Source organism: Paramormyrops kingsleyae, chromosome 16 (assembly GCF_048594095.1).
Source record: "Paramormyrops kingsleyae isolate MSU_618 chromosome 16, PKINGS_0.4, whole genome shotgun sequence".
Taxonomy (NCBI): domain Eukaryota; kingdom Metazoa; phylum Chordata; class Actinopteri; order Osteoglossiformes; family Mormyridae; genus Paramormyrops; species Paramormyrops kingsleyae.
The window spans coordinates 16,166,521-16,182,249 of record NC_132812.1 but is presented as its reverse complement, the minus strand read 5'-3'; the positions used below and the strand labels follow the sequence as shown (position 1 = coordinate 16,182,249).

The 15,729-nt window shown below is 42.4% G+C and overlaps 2 protein-coding genes and 1 long non-coding RNA gene across 19 annotated transcripts in view; 2 read left to right on the top strand and 1 right to left on the bottom strand.

Moving 5' to 3' along the window:
- LOC111852700 (syntaxin-binding protein 5-like) overlaps positions 1–15,729 on the top strand; it is a 115,852-nt gene that overhangs the window by 45,331 nt on the left and 54,792 nt on the right. For all 17 annotated transcript variants that reach the window (XM_023828901.2, XM_072700246.1, XM_023828900.2 and 14 more), the window contains exon 3: positions 10,479–10,560. In XM_023828901.2, coding sequence (XP_023684669.1) covers positions 10,479–10,560 — 82 coding nt within the window. The remainder of the gene's footprint in view (positions 1–10,478; positions 10,561–15,729) is intronic.
- LOC140578633 (uncharacterized) lies at positions 1,231–15,023 on the bottom strand. Its single transcript, XR_011982901.1, has 3 exons — positions 14,921–15,023; positions 11,099–11,151; positions 1,231–1,285 (listed from the first exon to the last, which is right to left on the bottom strand). It is a non-coding gene; the product is annotated as an uncharacterized lncRNA (long non-coding RNA).
- Positions 3,776–6,475, top strand: LOC140578863 (uncharacterized). The gene is made up of 2 exons (XM_072700912.1): positions 3,776–5,302; positions 5,402–6,475. The coding sequence occupies exons 1-2, from the start codon at positions 4,530–4,532 to the stop codon at positions 5,865–5,867; spliced, it is 1,239 nt and encodes a 412-aa protein (XP_072557013.1). The 5' UTR covers positions 3,776–4,529; the 3' UTR covers positions 5,868–6,475.

Genomic DNA, 15,729 nt, shown 5'->3' with positions numbered 1-15,729 from the left:
CTCAGTGGGCAATGCTGTGATATCACGTCTCTGAGGGTTGTGGGTATGATTCCCACTGTGGTTCACTGTGAGAAGTCTACATGTTCTGCCTGTGCTTTTTTAAAGTTACTCTCCTCTGCTTTATACTCTTAGTTACTTCCCCATACTTTATACTCTTCGTAACTTCCCCATACTTTATACTCTTGGTTACTCCTCTATATTTTATACTTCAGGTTACTCCCCTATACTTTATACTTCTGGTTACTCTCCTATACTTTATGTTCTTGGTTACTCCCCAATACTTTATACTCCTGGTTACTCTGCTATAATTTCACAGTGCAAGATACATAGTACAGGTGGATTGTGTCTCAGTTCTGTGTGTGAATGAGCCATGCTGTGATGGACTAGCATCCCATCCAGGGTGTCCCCTGCCTCCTGTCCTGTAGGAAAGGTCTCAACAACTCAGGAGATGGATAGCAGTCTTCTGCCTCCACATGTTTCATTAAGATTTCCTTGGCGGTATACATTGCAATTTAATAAGAAATCAGGCTAGCGCATCTTCCTGCTGAGCGGGGATGTGGATTTAAAAACATCTCGCCTTCATAGATCTGGTTTTCATTAGGCTGTTCTGACCTGACCTAATTTGTGTTTCTTCCATTGATTCCATGCCACTCAAGTGTGTCATTAAAAGAAAAGCAAGGAAATATTGTATGTAGTCATCTCTATTTTTAACTTTTTATTGTTTTTTTGCATCATTGCCTCTTTTAATCGTTCATATAAATAAGTCTCCCAGCAAGGTATATTCCAAGTATCTGACAGGAAGGATTAACTAGAAAAGGTATCACCCTGAACTGGACTGTGGCTCCCCAATGTCCCCAAGTCTGTTAAAAGACACTGGGAAACAGGCAAGTGAGAGGCTTCAGGGCTGCTGACTGAACATATGTTCAAGGGATTACTCAGGAGAGGACTGGGGAAAGCAGGAGAGGCAGGAACCTGGAATCCAACCAGAAGATGGAAATCAGGAAGCAAGATCCTGGAAACAGGAAGCTGCAGAAGACAGAGGGAGTTCCAACAGACTCAGGAACTAGTAGGTGGGATAAACAAAAATCGAGGAACTGGAGCCAGAAATCCAACTGATTATCTACAGTAAAGACATGTTTGCAAGTTATTCAGGTCAGCATGTGCTATCCTGTCCAAACACCACAATCAGCACAGAGTAAAAGCCGGCTGCTCTCATTTTATAGCTCTCACCTGGTACTTTGGGGTGGGTGGTGAGGACTGTCTTCATTGTCCCCAGACTGGGATTCTATAGCATAAAATTAAAAAAAGAAAATTAAAAAAATGACCCAAAAAAAAGAATGCTAAAGAACTATAAAAGGTAAACTATGATGCTAAAATGTGGGTTCTACAATTTGCATATTTTGCTGCAATAAAGATTGCAACTGTAAACGCAGTTAAAAGTGGAAATTAATATTTGATTATGTCGTATTCATTCTTTTCTATTCTAGTATTCGTTATGATAGATTCATAGTAGTTAATATAAAAGGACATACTTAATATAAAGGCAAGGGGTTTTACAAAATTGTTTAATATTCCAGAAATCGTTATCTGCGGGTGTGGTACCATCAGATTGGAAGCATGCTAATATAACACCCATATTCAAAAAAGGGGATAGAAGTAATCCAGCAAACTATAGGCCAATCAGTTTAACTAGCATTACTGGAAAAATAATGGAAGCTATAATTCAAGTGAAAATGGTAGATTACCTAGATGCAAATAACATTATAAAGGATAGCCAACATGGATTTAGGAGAGGTAGATCCTGCTTAACGAATCTGCTTGAGTTCTTTGAGGAAGCTACAAGTGAAATTGATCACAAAAAGGCCTATGATGTGATTTACTTAGATTTCCAGAAAGCCTTTGATGTTGTCCCCCACAAACGGCTCTTGTTAAAGCTTAAAGCTGCAGGAATTTTAGGAACTGTGGCAGCTTGGATCAAAAACTGGCTAACTGATAGGAAGCAGCGAGTAGTTATTAGAGGCACTATGTCACAGTGGGCCTCCGTTTATAGTGGGGTACCGCAGGGTTCAATTTTAGGACCACTATTGTTCCTAATTTACATTAATGATATTGACACGAATACATACAGTAAACTGGTTAAATTTGCAGACGACACTAAGGTGGGCGGGGTAGCAGATACTAATCTAGCAGCAGAGAGGCTTCAACGGGATCTGGATTTAATTAGCGAATGGGCTGATACTTGGCAGATGAAATTTAACACAGATAAATGTAAGGTAATCCATGCAGGGAGCAGAAATATACAGATCCAGCCGCTTAAAATTTCCCCACTTTCCATGACAGGTCCTTGACAGGACCTTGACTGGCTCTTGGCTGGTCCTTGACTGTAATGAGATCCCCCACGATGATGTAATGAAAAAGGGGGCCGGCATGATCCACCCCTCAACTCTCTGTGTGTAAAGTACTTGCAATGATCTATCCATCCACCAGGGAGAGCAGTAATCTGAAGTGACTTACCTGAAATCAGGTAAGATACCTGAATCAGGTATTGTAACTACACTGCAAAAAATGAAAATCTAAGCAAGTACAATTTTCCTATATTTAAACAAAATTCCAATTTCATTAATAAACTTACTACACTGCAATAAATGGCCTGTGAAATTTAGAAATAGTTTCTGTTGTGAGGCAAAGATGGCCTAAAACTGTCAAAATGTGTTTTTAGTCAGTTTATTGATGAAATTAGAATTTTATTTTACTTCCCTCTTTGGAGATGAGGCGGTCCCAAGATATGTCCAATACAATAATTACAGGTCTAAACAAAGTATTAAGACTGATATTGTCAAGCAATGAGAGGTATATGAAAATTAATCAGATTTGAAGCCCATTAAGCTTGTTTGGCACAAGATGAAAGATTTCATCCGCAAGGAGGCCAAGCCAGGTACAAAGCAGCAGCATGTCCAAGAGTTATTTTGGGAGAAGAGAGTGACCCAAGATGTTTGTGACAGACTAATTACAGGTCTAAACAAAGTAATAAGGTTTACTGTGGAGAATAAAGGTGTGTTCTTTCTTTCTGTCTGGCTAACAGCCGGATAGGCTGCTGGTGGCTGCGCATCCACGGGGGGGGGGGGGGGGGTGATGTGTGAATGTGTCATTAACTTCTCTGCTTGGCCACAATGAAACAATGAGACAGATGAGACAGATGTTTGAAGCGGTCAAGGTGAGGTTATTTTTTTAACATAAGAAACACTGCTTTCAGATCATAAGAACATAAGAACTATACAAACGAGAGGAGGCCATTCGGCCCATCAAGCTCGCTTAGGGAGAACTTAACTAATAGCTCAGAGTTGTTAAAATCTTATCTAGCTCTGATTTAAAGGAACTCAAGGATTCAGCTTGCACTATGTTATCAGGAAGACTATTCCATATTCTGACTATCAAGCCAGTCGGTTAAATAAACACTACTAAACAGTCATTACATACTACCAGTCAAAACTGTTGTTGGCATGTAAATTAGAAACCAGAAGACTATAGTGGAAAAAAAGTATGATCGTCTACCAAAAACATTTATACACTGTATAGTCATGACTGACATGCTGAGGCTGGGTTTGAACCAGTGATCCGGGGAACACAAGCACACAGGCTTAGCCCACTGAGCCACACAGGGACCCTGGAAGTACATGAAAGTTCACCATAGCAAATACCCTGAGCAAGGAACTGCCCACAAGCACAAGAAAAGTGCTGGGGCTGGGGGCTGGGGGCTGGGGGCTGGGGGGTCAACTGAATGTGTGAAAGTCATTAACATCTCTTTTGACTGGTAGTATGTGTGTGTTTGTGTGTGGGTTTGCATAGATCACATTTGAGGACCAAATTGCCCCCAAAGTGTAGTAAAACCTGAAATTTTCCTACTTTTGGGGACATTTTTTGAGGTCCCTATTTGGATAAACACTTTTAAAGCCTCTGGTCACAAATTTTTCTGAACACATACAAATCGAATTTCAATGAAAAAGTTGGCCAAAATTTCACATCTGTTCACGACTATACGCTCGGGTGGTGAACAAAAGCACTGGCAAAGTCTTGCATTTCTGAAAAGTTTCAATACGCAGAAAAAGGCTAGTCACATTAGAAACGCTATTTCGTGAAGTCTGGTCCACCATCTAAACGGCTAAACACACCAGAAGCCCCTGAAATAGAAGAAATCACAAGACAGAAAACACTTTAACATCCCTCCATCATAGAGCCGGACTCGCCATCAAAACTGTAAGCTCCTCTAAACCCAGCTTATTGTACCTTGATACCTTGTACGTTGCTTTGGATAAGTCTGCTAAATGCTTTAAATGTAAATATAAATATTGTATAGTGTAAAGCCATGTAGCAGAAATGACTTGGGGTCAGTAATCCAGGAGACATGGAGGTGTACAGTAAATATCCATTGTCTTCCCAACATCAGTCACTGAATGGTATTAAAAAAGCACTGGAGAGTTCAAAGCATACAATTCTCACAGTCTATCAGCACCACCAACATTCAGATGTAAATGAGCTTCAGATGTAAATGCACGCTGGCCGACCAGATCACCCCCCCTGGAAAGAAAATATCCCTATTCCCTTTTATTGTCCTTGGTGATTTTAACAGAGTGAATCTACACCAGGAACTTCCTAAACACAGACAGCATATCGACTGCCCCACCAGGGACAACATCACACTGGACCACTGTTACACCATTTTAAAAGATGCCTATCGCTCTGTCCCCCGGGCAGCTTTAGGACATTCTGATCACTGTATGGTCCATCTTATTCCAATTTACAGGCAACAGCTTAAACGTGCCAAGCCTGTAGTCAAAACTGTGAAGAAGTGGACCAATGCAGCAAAGCAGGAACTGCAAGACTGTTTTGACTGCACTAATTGGACTGTCTTTGAAGCTGCATCTGATAATCTGGATGAGCTGACAGACACTGTGACATCATACATCAGTTTTTGTGAAGATGTGTGTGTCCCGACCAAGACCTTCTGCACATACAACAACAATAAACCATGGTTCACTCCCAAACTGCAACATCTTCACCAGGCCAAGGAGGATGCCTACAGAAGTGGTGACAGGGCCCTGTACAGGCAGGCCAGGAACACGCTGACCAGGGAGATCAAAGTGGCAAAAAGAAGCTACTCTGAGAAGCTGAAAGAACGGTTCTCAGCCAATGACCCTGCATCAGTGTGGAGAGGCCTGCGAGATATCACCAGCAACAGACGACCCCTACCCCCCGCTGAAGCAAACAAAGACCTGGCAGACGAGCTGAACAACTTCTACTGCAGGTTTGAGATAAACAGATTCACACCCCCCATCCACCCCACTCCAGAGACAATAACCCTCATCACACCTCTCACCCCCCTATCCTCCCCCCTGGAACTCAGAATACACGAAGCGGAAGTGAGCCGGCTGTTCCAGAAACAGAAAACCAAGAAGGCCCCGGGACCAAACGGTGTATCCCCCTCCTGCCTCAAAACCTGTGCTGATCAGCTGGCTCCCATCTTCACCCGCATCTTCAATAGATTTCTGGAGTTGTGTGTAGTTCCCTCCTGCTTCAAACGCTCCACCATTATCACGGTCCCCAAAAAACCCACCATTACAGGACTGAATGACTACAGACCTGTCGCCTTGACGTCTGTGGTCATGAAATCCTTTGAACGCCTGGTTTTAGCCCATCTAAAGGACATTACAGGACACCAGCTGTACCCCCTGCAGTTTGCCTATCGGGCAAACAGGTCGGTGGATGATGCAGTGAATATGGGGCTGCATTATATCCTGCAACATCTGGACCGTCCAGGAACTTATGCCAGGATCCTGTTTGTGGACTTTAGTTCGGCTAAACGAGCATAGATTTTAACGAGCAGTTAAAATCATTTCAGATCCATCACATCCTGGACACAATCTTCTCCAGCTACCCCCCTCTGGCAGACGCTACAGATCTGTTTACAAAAACTGTTTACACTATACCTCGCACCTTAAAATTGCACAGTGTTACTCACCTGTGTATATTTATAATATTTATAATTTTTCACATTTGTATTGTATGTGTGTTGTATTGTACTGTATTTGTACAGTATTTCTTGTATAGGGTATTTTGTTTTTATAGTGTCACTTATTGTAGAGCTGGGTGATATGGCCTAAAAATAAAATCTCAGATTTTTTCACAAAAAATCTGATTTCCGATTTCAATCGATTCTCCCCTCCCCTACACAAAATCAAACTACTTTATTTAGCTTTTTTTACTTTAGACCACACCTTTAGGGGCAGTGTGTGGCTCAGTGGGCTAAGCTGTGTGCTTGTAATCAGAAGGTCACTGGTTCAAGCCTATCCTCAGCATGTCTGCAGCTCCTTGAGCAAGGCCCCAACAGGTGGCCTTCACAGACAACTTATTCTTCAAAGATCAAGTTGAGGGAGGCATAAACACAATTTCCCCACGGGGATCAATAAAGTGTCAGTTATTATTGTGAACACTTTTAGAAAGGTTTCTCTATAGCTTATTTTAAAACTGGCAACAACACAATACACCCTCAAACTTATAAATAAAAGTAATAAGTAATATTGTAATAATAATAGAAAAAAAACATAATTTTATCATGTCAGCTTAGTATTAAGTAAATACTTTATGCCATTGGGTTTGACATATTATATTACAATTCCATATTACAGAAGTAGCAACACCTTTCTTTGGGCACGTGCCATCTTTTCCCCTGTCATTGCCATGTTGTTAGTGAATCTGCTACAGTGTTAATTTACCCATGAGGAATGGTGCATCGCATTAGTTCCGCATTTGGCGCTTGTGTGTAAAAAAAGTAATAAAATCGATTTCATGAAAACACATCGTCCTGAACTGTAAATTCGAATTAATCAATTAAATTGATTTATCGCCCAGCTCTAACTTATTGTTTGTGTATGAGAGAGTATCAAACTGTGGGAAACTAATTCCTTGTGTGCCCCAGCACACTTGGCGAATAAAAGCTGATTCTGATTCTGATTCTGATTGCTGCAGCAGGTGAGGATCATGAACTCCCAATCACCTACAAATTCTTTAATCAATCAACAGTTACAGTATCAACAATCAATGGCTGGACAGTTGATACAGGGACAATGATCACAACACACATCAGAACAGCCTTCCCAAAGCCAACAAACTGAACCCTATTGAAAATTTGTGGACTATGCTTAAAATAAAGCACTTTAAAACAAATCAATATACTGTAGGACCAAAGTGCTGTACAAAGGATAAATAAGAATAGACAATAAACAAACCAATAAAGCATATTAAAATAAAATAAAATAAGTAAATAAAATAAATTAAAAAGAAAAATTAGCTTTTTTAAGTCATAGCAAAGACCATTCAATCATTTAACCCTGTAAAAAGAAAAGTAAAGTTTTTGTAAAGACAGCGCCATCTAATGGTATCACCCTGCAAGTGAATGAATGGGCGGGTTTATAGTCAAATATAGGCCCACCCCTAGAAGAAGGGGGGCTCTACCTTTCGGATGGTAATTGGAAGGAACTTGGCTGGGATTTGGCTGCCAGCCAGACTGGAGGGGAAATTTTAAGTGGCTGGATCTGTACAGTACAGATATTTTATGGGTTCCACTGAAATAAAGGTAGCTGATTACGAGAAAGATCTCGGTATGTATGTTGATGCTTCCATGTCCCACTCTCGCCAATGTGGGGAAGCAATAAAAAAGGCGAACAGAATGTTGGGTTATATCTCTAGATGTGTGGAGTTTAAGTCAAGGGAGGTGATGTTACACTTATATAATTCCTTGGTAAGACCCCACCTAGAATACTGTGTGCAGGTTTGGTCACCATACCTCAAGAAGGACATTGCTGCCTTAGAAAAGGTGCAACGAAGAGTTACGAGAATGATTCCTGGTCTTAGAGGAATGTCTTACGAGGAGAGGTTAGCGGAACTGAATCTGTTCAGCCTTGAGCAAAGGAGACTAAGGGGGGATATGATTCAGGTCTATAAGATTCTAACGGGTCTGGATGCTGTTCAGCCAAATGACTATTTCAATATTAGTCTAAATACTAGAACTCGTGGCTATAAGTGGAAATTAGCGGGAGAACATTTTAAAACAAATTTGAGGAAGCACTTCTTTACACAGCGTGTAGTCAGAGTATGGAATAGTCTTCCTGCTATTGTAGTGGAAGCTAAAACCATGGGTTCCTTTAAATCAGAGCTAGATAAGATTTTAACAACTCTGAGATATTAGCTAAGTTCTCCCCAAACGAGCTTGATGGGCCGAATGGCCTCCTCTCGTTTGTAAATTTCTTATGTTCTTATGTTCTTATGTTCTTATGACCAGAAAAGTACTTAAAACCTTTGCTCTGATGATCCTAAATTAATTTACGGTTCAGAACTTAATGAGCCACAGAATTATACGAAAGACCTCTGTCTACATGCTGTAAAGGTGTTCTCATTTAATTCTCATCTCATTTCCAAACATCCATCCCTGTCAAATGAAATGTCCTGGGTCAGGTTGTGAATTTAATGCAGAGCTTTAAAACTAAGTCAGAAAAAAATAAAATATCGAGGTGGAAGGGTACACAGAAAACGGAAGTCACTAAGTGTCCCCAAAAGCACGGTCTGCTCAGTCTTCATGATGACATTGTATCCCTTTGGTTTACGTTCTGGACACTATTATATTTGATGGATATCCATCATAGATTATCTTCAAATTGACCCTGTCAGAAATATCATAGCATGATTGCCAAATGGATGAGAGTTCTTAGGGTTGCGCTGACATCATTGCTATGCTTTCTGTCAAAACACTCTTCCGCCAAAAAATCAAGTTCACTGATCCAAATATTTATACAATAAACAAGGTTTTTTTTTCACTTCAGTCTTGCTAAAATGTACAATAATATACATAAGCCCGCTCCCTCGCCTGATTTTCTGGTTATGTAACTGGATATATATTGCAGGCTTATTTTTTCTTACTTTGCTTCATACTGTAATACTGCTGGATATTGAGAGAAATCGCATAATGTACCTGCTGATGATATGAATGTTCCTTCCATGGAGTCTTGTGATTTAAGCGTTTTGCTTAGCAGTGAGGAGTGTGCGGAATACGGGTATAATCAGAAATCGACGTCTCAGAGCTGATGGCGCTCACTCTGTTTAGGTATTACATGTCCTATTACAGCCGGTTTTAGTACTAAGGAACACCCGAGTCTTAACGCGCAAGTCCTTTTATAAGTCACTTATGTTATTCTGTGTGTTGAGTGAGTTGTAAAGATTAGCCGTTTTTTAAAAATGACTGTCTAAGATGGGGCCCTTATGTAATCCCTCTGAATGAAATTGGGCAAACACTGCATATTACTTATCAGCAGCGCCGTGAGATGGGATGCAATAATCGTTGTATTTTAATGGCTAATCCTGAGCCTGGTACAGCGTGGACGTGCCCTACACTGTGACTGATATCCCAGAGGCAGATATGCGATGGATTCTCCTAAGACGATTTTCAGTGATATTGTTAATTAATATGTTTATATCTGTGAATTTAATCAACGAAAACAACATTGAGACTGAGCGATGTGATCCCACTTTAGAAAATGTATATTTGCTTGCAAGCGAAAGATTGTGGAAATGAAGTTTTTTTGTGTGAATGCAGGTACGCCGTGTCATGGCTGGATGGCGACGCCGCGTGCTTTTCATATGACTGACCATTTCTGTGCCTGATAAGTTGGCCTGTTTCTTTTTTTAATGGTTTGCTAACTTGGGAGGACAGACAAGTGGCCATTCTCCTTATCTGTGTGAATCCCCAAGGAAGCTGGGACATAGAATTGTCTTTTTACTGAAAAAGTTGATCTTAAGCCGTCTGACAGTTGGGGGATTTTTCTTTTTTTTGCGTCTCACACTCCTAGTGACTCATGCCAGCTTTAAATAGACCTTATGGGCCTCTAAAGCTGTGACCCACGAGCCCTTACTTCTGCTCTGTGGCATTCAGGGGATTGAATTCCAAACATCTTCTGCCTTTTTCTGCACTGCTTTTTTTTCTCAAACTGGGTTGCTCTGTGAATGGACCAGTATTTAGAAGTATGAGAAAGCTTTTTCATGCTAGAGTTGATTATAAAAGGGGTCTGGATTAATCGAATGGCTGTTTAATGTGATTCCTGCAAGCTCTGGGAACCGTTTGATTTCCAAGTCAAAGCATGTCAGTTTACCTATTTAATGGTACATTAACCATTTTACCTTAAAATTAACAGAAGCTGTCAGTGGTGGTAATTAAATGACATTGGTTTGGGCCCATTTGATTTGACTTTTGCATGTTAATTTTAAAAATATATAACCAAAATGCATAGGCGGATTATTTCATATAATATATAATGTTTTTTTTTTTGAGTATTGAGGTTTTATTCTGTGGTGTGTTATTAAGCTTATTATTGCCCCAACGTGGTGCTGTTTGAGACTTTTGTCTGACCTCCTTGACTTGATGACATCATCAGATTGGGACGACCAGGCGTGGACTGCTACTGCCAGCATGACAGCGGAGCTGCTGTCCTTCAGCTACAGTTCCTCATCAATGAGGTAGGGGGCGCCTCGTGTTATTTGCCGTCACGGGCTAGTGGGAGAGTCGTGTTACGAGAGTGTCATTTTGCACGTCACACTGCCTCATCTGGCCTAGCTGACAGATGAGCGTTTAAGGTCAGATGTGTTGCACATGGTGAAGCTTCTACATGGAGGCTCATTTGTAGTCGTCGATGTAAGTTTGCACTGGTGCCAGCTGTTACCTGGCAGATTAATGCCTCGCAGCCTTCTTGTATCACTGACTAATGACCGGACTATGTGTGTAGCTGTCCTGCGCTATTTTACTGCAGCATGCGATATCTCAGGTCATAAAACACGCACATGGCTTCCCTGCGAGCCACATCTGCTAGGCCTCGCAGTCATCGTCATGCAGATGTGCGGCTGTGCAGCAACAAATCAGCGCCGCAAAACACCTGTCAGGGCCAGGGTGCAATGTGCCCATCTCGCGCTCCCTATGCCTCTCATGGAAATGAGCTGGAGCTGCCTGACTGGCGGTCCTTGCTCGGGGTCAGCAGGCGCAGGGTAAGTCTGCACTCACCTAGTGGAAAGGGAGAAGGTCCAGTGGAACAGCAGCAGCCACAACAACGACAACTGCAGTAACAGCAAAAATGAGCAACTATTATATGCTAGCAGTAATTGAATCGCACAATAATAATAATGATTTCAATCGTAACAACAATAATTTCTCTAAATTTCTCTTATAACACATTTTTCATTGAAATATTGAAAATAGATTGATGATGGTACAGGATTGATGGCTAATATATAGTTATTCTGGTTATTTTCAGTTTTCCAGTTAAACCTGGAATGGCTTTAGCTTGAAAATTCAGATTTGCTGTCTTTCGGCACTTGTGAGAGCTGATGTTCCAGCAGCCGTTGCATTTCACCCCATATTAATGTGACTTTAACATGAGATAAATACGCCTAGCAGAGGCAGAAATGGACTGATGCACCGCCCGCGACCATCTCCCAGAATGCACTGCGCTCCTCATTTTCCAGATTGCTGAAGGTCAAAAGCCATAACATTCCGTACCACCCCCACGGTACGAACATGTTTATTTCTTCTCAGTCCTTTTCTTTATGGATATAATATGCATGTGTGAATTTATTTATTTATGCTTTTATTTTCCATGTAGGCCGGCATATGACAGCACCCCATGCTTAAGTGCTCGTTTCATGGCAGTGCCCTGCAGTAATCACTGATGCATCCGTCTGTCCTCCACGTCCCATCCCCTCGCCAGCATCCTTTTATCTACAGCAGGATATGTCAGGCCGGCCTGGGGCAGGCCGCGCTGGCCAGGCTTAGAGATAATGCACCCGGTGATATACGCTGTGTCAGCTGGGGCCCGCCGGTGACCCCGCAGCATCACTTATTACCGCTTCGATTCCCCTGTCGCCGTATCTGATGGACGCCATCAGAATGCTTAAGGAAATAAGCAGCCTTTGCAGAACGTGAAGGTTCCTCCGCAAATGACAGAGCAGATTATGGTCATTGTATGGGTAGAGAGTGCGATGAAGCTTCTGGCTGTCCATATCCCAGCTCCCTGGGAGACACACACACACACACACACATGGACAGAGTGGAGAGCAGAGCTTGGGGTCAGAGCATGGGGTCAACCAATTATTCTGCACCCCTGTAGCAGTGGGGCTTAAGGGCCAGTGCCCATGTGACACCTTAGGCAAGCTTCAGTAGACAAGCATGTCACTTTGTCACAGCCAGCGCTCTACATGCTCCACACTTGGGGGTGGGGGGGGGGGGTGACTGGAGGTGAAACTTTGCAGGCAAGTGACACTGGAGGTTTGAGAAGTTGTAGGCCCCTCAGAAGACGACACCTGTGCTGCTTCATGGATTGGACGGCACCCTTAGCTCATGGAATTTTTATTTACACATAAATTTTCTAAGGGCAGAAGGAGCAATTATTGGTTCAGAGATAGCCAATCAAATTGTACAGGAGGTGGGTTCAAGCAACTGGAGGAGGAGGGACCAACCAGTCAGATATCTTGGTCCCACCTCTTCTAGTTGCTTGGACCCACCTCCTCTACAATCTGATAGGTTATCTCTCTGAATAAATAATTGTTCCTTCTGCCCTCAGAACATTTTTGTGTAAGTAAAATTCCCACGAATGGATTCTTATGGGTCTTACTGTAAAGTCAAACCGTAATATGATTATTCTGAACCAGTAACTTTCTACGCATGAATCCCTGACCTGGGGAACCACACACTGCCTATTATCAGCTCAGAAATAAAATATTTAGTATCAGTCCGGCAGGCTGTTTTTTAATGATTGTGGGGTTATTAGGTCAACACAGGACCCCAGGGTCTCTCGTAAACAGGGAAGATGGAGGCTAGCTAGCACAGTAGTATGCCGAGAGGAACAGCAGAGGCGCCTCTCTCACACTGTGCTCTTTGTCACTAGCTGCCGTTCGTCTGTCCTGGTGACCCGGTTTTTATTAATGAAGAAAAGCGCGAGGCTCACGCACCATTCAGGCTCAGTGTGCATGGCGGCCTACATTTAGCATCGAAAGCTCAATGGATTCACGTTATAATTAACTTCATTAATCAACAGAGCGTCACAGAATGAGTTGGGAAATAGCTAAGGAGCAATTAAGCACCACATTTATACATGTGTGCACATATGCATGCATAAATACGACAATGCATACAAAAGGCCTACTCTGCAAACATCTTAGGCAGTCAATGAAAATGATGTTTAAATGATCTTCATGTCGGTGTAAACCCAAAGTGTGTTGGTATAAAACCTCTCCTAAAGTGACCCCAGTTTTTCAGCAGCCGCCCATTACGCACATGCATTTTTTGACTTGATTACTAACACAGCTCATATGGCTAATCAATACCTCATTGACTTTTTTAAATAACTGAATTAATTAATTAAGTGAGCTGGTGATGAAATTTATCGAGTACCTGTAATGGCTGGTCTGCTTCTGAGGAGTGGTTTGGGAACTGAAGCGGTGTTTATCTAGCTTTCCAACGAGATATCAGTATCGAAAATGACAAGAAACTTTTTAGTTTTCCTTGTTGCTCTTTATTTGCATATGTTTTTATGTTAAATGGTGTTTTTATTGAGCAAATAATGACTCAGTACCCACATAAATAGTGTCGCACATTTCCTTTCGCCCAAAACTGTACATACATATGTTTCTTTTCTAAAATGTTATAGCATGTTTCTATGCAGTGGTGCTCAAAGCCCTTGGCAAGTTTCAACCCCCCCCCAGAAACTTCACCGCCCAATTTCACCTTTGTTGACCCAAAGGGGGTGGGGGTGACTGGGTTTGCTAAGTTGGCACCCCCTCAGAATATGCTACCTTGGGCAATTTCTCACCCTGTCCTTGCCAGGATCCGTCCTTGTTTCTGTGTATCTATTTACATGATTTAATGGCTGACTAACTAAAAACAAGGTAAAATCTCAATGTTTGTTTTGGAACTAGAAATCTGTTAATTGGTGTTTTCATTTTTTTAATGATTGCAATTATTTTGGAAAAAGTGTAAAATAACACGTATGTTATTTTTGGCTGCAGAGTAAGACAACAACCTTTCCGGCTCTACTTAAATTGTCATATTGCATTTCTCTGTCTGATTTTACATCTTGTTTAAGAGGCTTTTAAAACCAACTGGTAGTTGGAAGATATGAGGCTTTGAACCCCAGTGGTGGTTAAGATTACTGTATGATGTCAGACACCATCTGCCATCTCATTGGCTAATTTAGTGTTTGTTGATTTACTGTTGGTGCCTATCGGGTTAAAGCCGGCAGTGACTGACAGCTCACAGCACCTGTCAATGGTGGGTTCTGACAGCTCACTTCTCCCATCACTGGCTATGCTTTATGCAATGTGTCAACCCACTTGTACTAGCCTTTAATGGCTTTGGTGTGTTTCTGATGCCGTAAAAGTAATAAATGGTTGAATAGCTCACATTGTAAACGGCATGGAGAGTGGCTATTGACAAAGTATGAGGAGCAGTTTATGGGAAGGCAACAAATGGCCTTTAAAGGAAGAAAAGCATGACAGGAGCCAAGCCGCCAAACGAAGTCCGTATCTGCAAGTGGGAAGCCCCAAGCATTTCAGGGCAAAGGAGCTCCATTTGAGATTTCCCCTTTAAAGGGCATACAGAAGCAGGGGACTGAGGCAGTCGTAGATCATGTGAATATTAAAAGTGCTGCTTCGGTGGGGAAAGGAAAAGAGAGACGCCGCATGCTCAGGCACCCTGAAGCATGAATGTTTGGGTCCTTGCATAAAGCAAGGCTGTGATCTGGGGTTACTATGGCAACAGAATCATAACAGACATATATAGTGACATCATAATGGGGAACAGGTAGACACAAATAACAAAAGATTCACCCACCTGGGATGGACAGCGCCCCATACTGTCTCCTCCATGGCTTTTCATTCCTCCATATTTCCAGGAAGGCATGACTGTGCTGTGGCATGGGGTGCCATGCCCCCCCCCCCCCGCCTGCGCTGGCCTGCAGGATGCCAGAATAAACAATGTCTTAATAATCCTGACAGGAAGGAAAGGGGCTAATTACGGAATGGCGGCGTGAGCTAATTGGAGCCAAGCCGTAATTGCAGCCTTGCTAGCGTGATTCCTGCCAGTGAAAACGGTTCATCCGTGCTGCCTGGGGGGGACCGCTTTATACTCGGTTTGCCCAGCGTTCCACTAGACTACACTATGGGGTACAAGCTACCGAAATGGGGAGTGTGAGGGAGGGGGCAGATACAGAAAGGGTGTATTTCTGGTTTGACGAAGTGCTATAAATACAATCTTATTCATGTGTGTAGATGTCACTGAAAATTGATGGCCTCGCACGATAGTGTGGAAATACAACAGTCGAATAGGACTGCATTTCTTATAAATCACATTTTTTTTATTAGTCTGTCTTTCTGAGAAAAGAGGTATGTGAATATGTGAAAGAGGCAGGCGAAAAGATCAGAACATTTATTTGCCCGTCAGCTGGTTTGGTTGTTTGTATTTGGATTGGGTGAGATGCCAAGGGGAGGCCCCGCCCACCTGAGTGACAGGTTTCAAAGCCCCTCCCCTTTGCTGCAGCCACCCCGGCTGCTTCCCTGCGCACGCAGAACCAATCCATTGCACCCCAGAACACCCCCGGGTCATGTGCCATTTATTTATCTGAGACGGATTCCTCCCCCCCC

What these genes read in the sequence shown, in the direction of transcription:
- LOC140578863 (XM_072700912.1), top strand. Translation starts at nt 4,530, where the DNA reads ATGAGCTTCAGATGTAAATGCACGCTGGCCGACCAGATCACCCCCCCT. An exon ending in CTGAACAACTTCTACTGCAG is followed by an intron (nt 5,303 to 5,401) that starts GTTTGAGATAAA and finishes CCTGGAACTCAG; the next exon opens with AATACACGAAGCGGAAGTGA.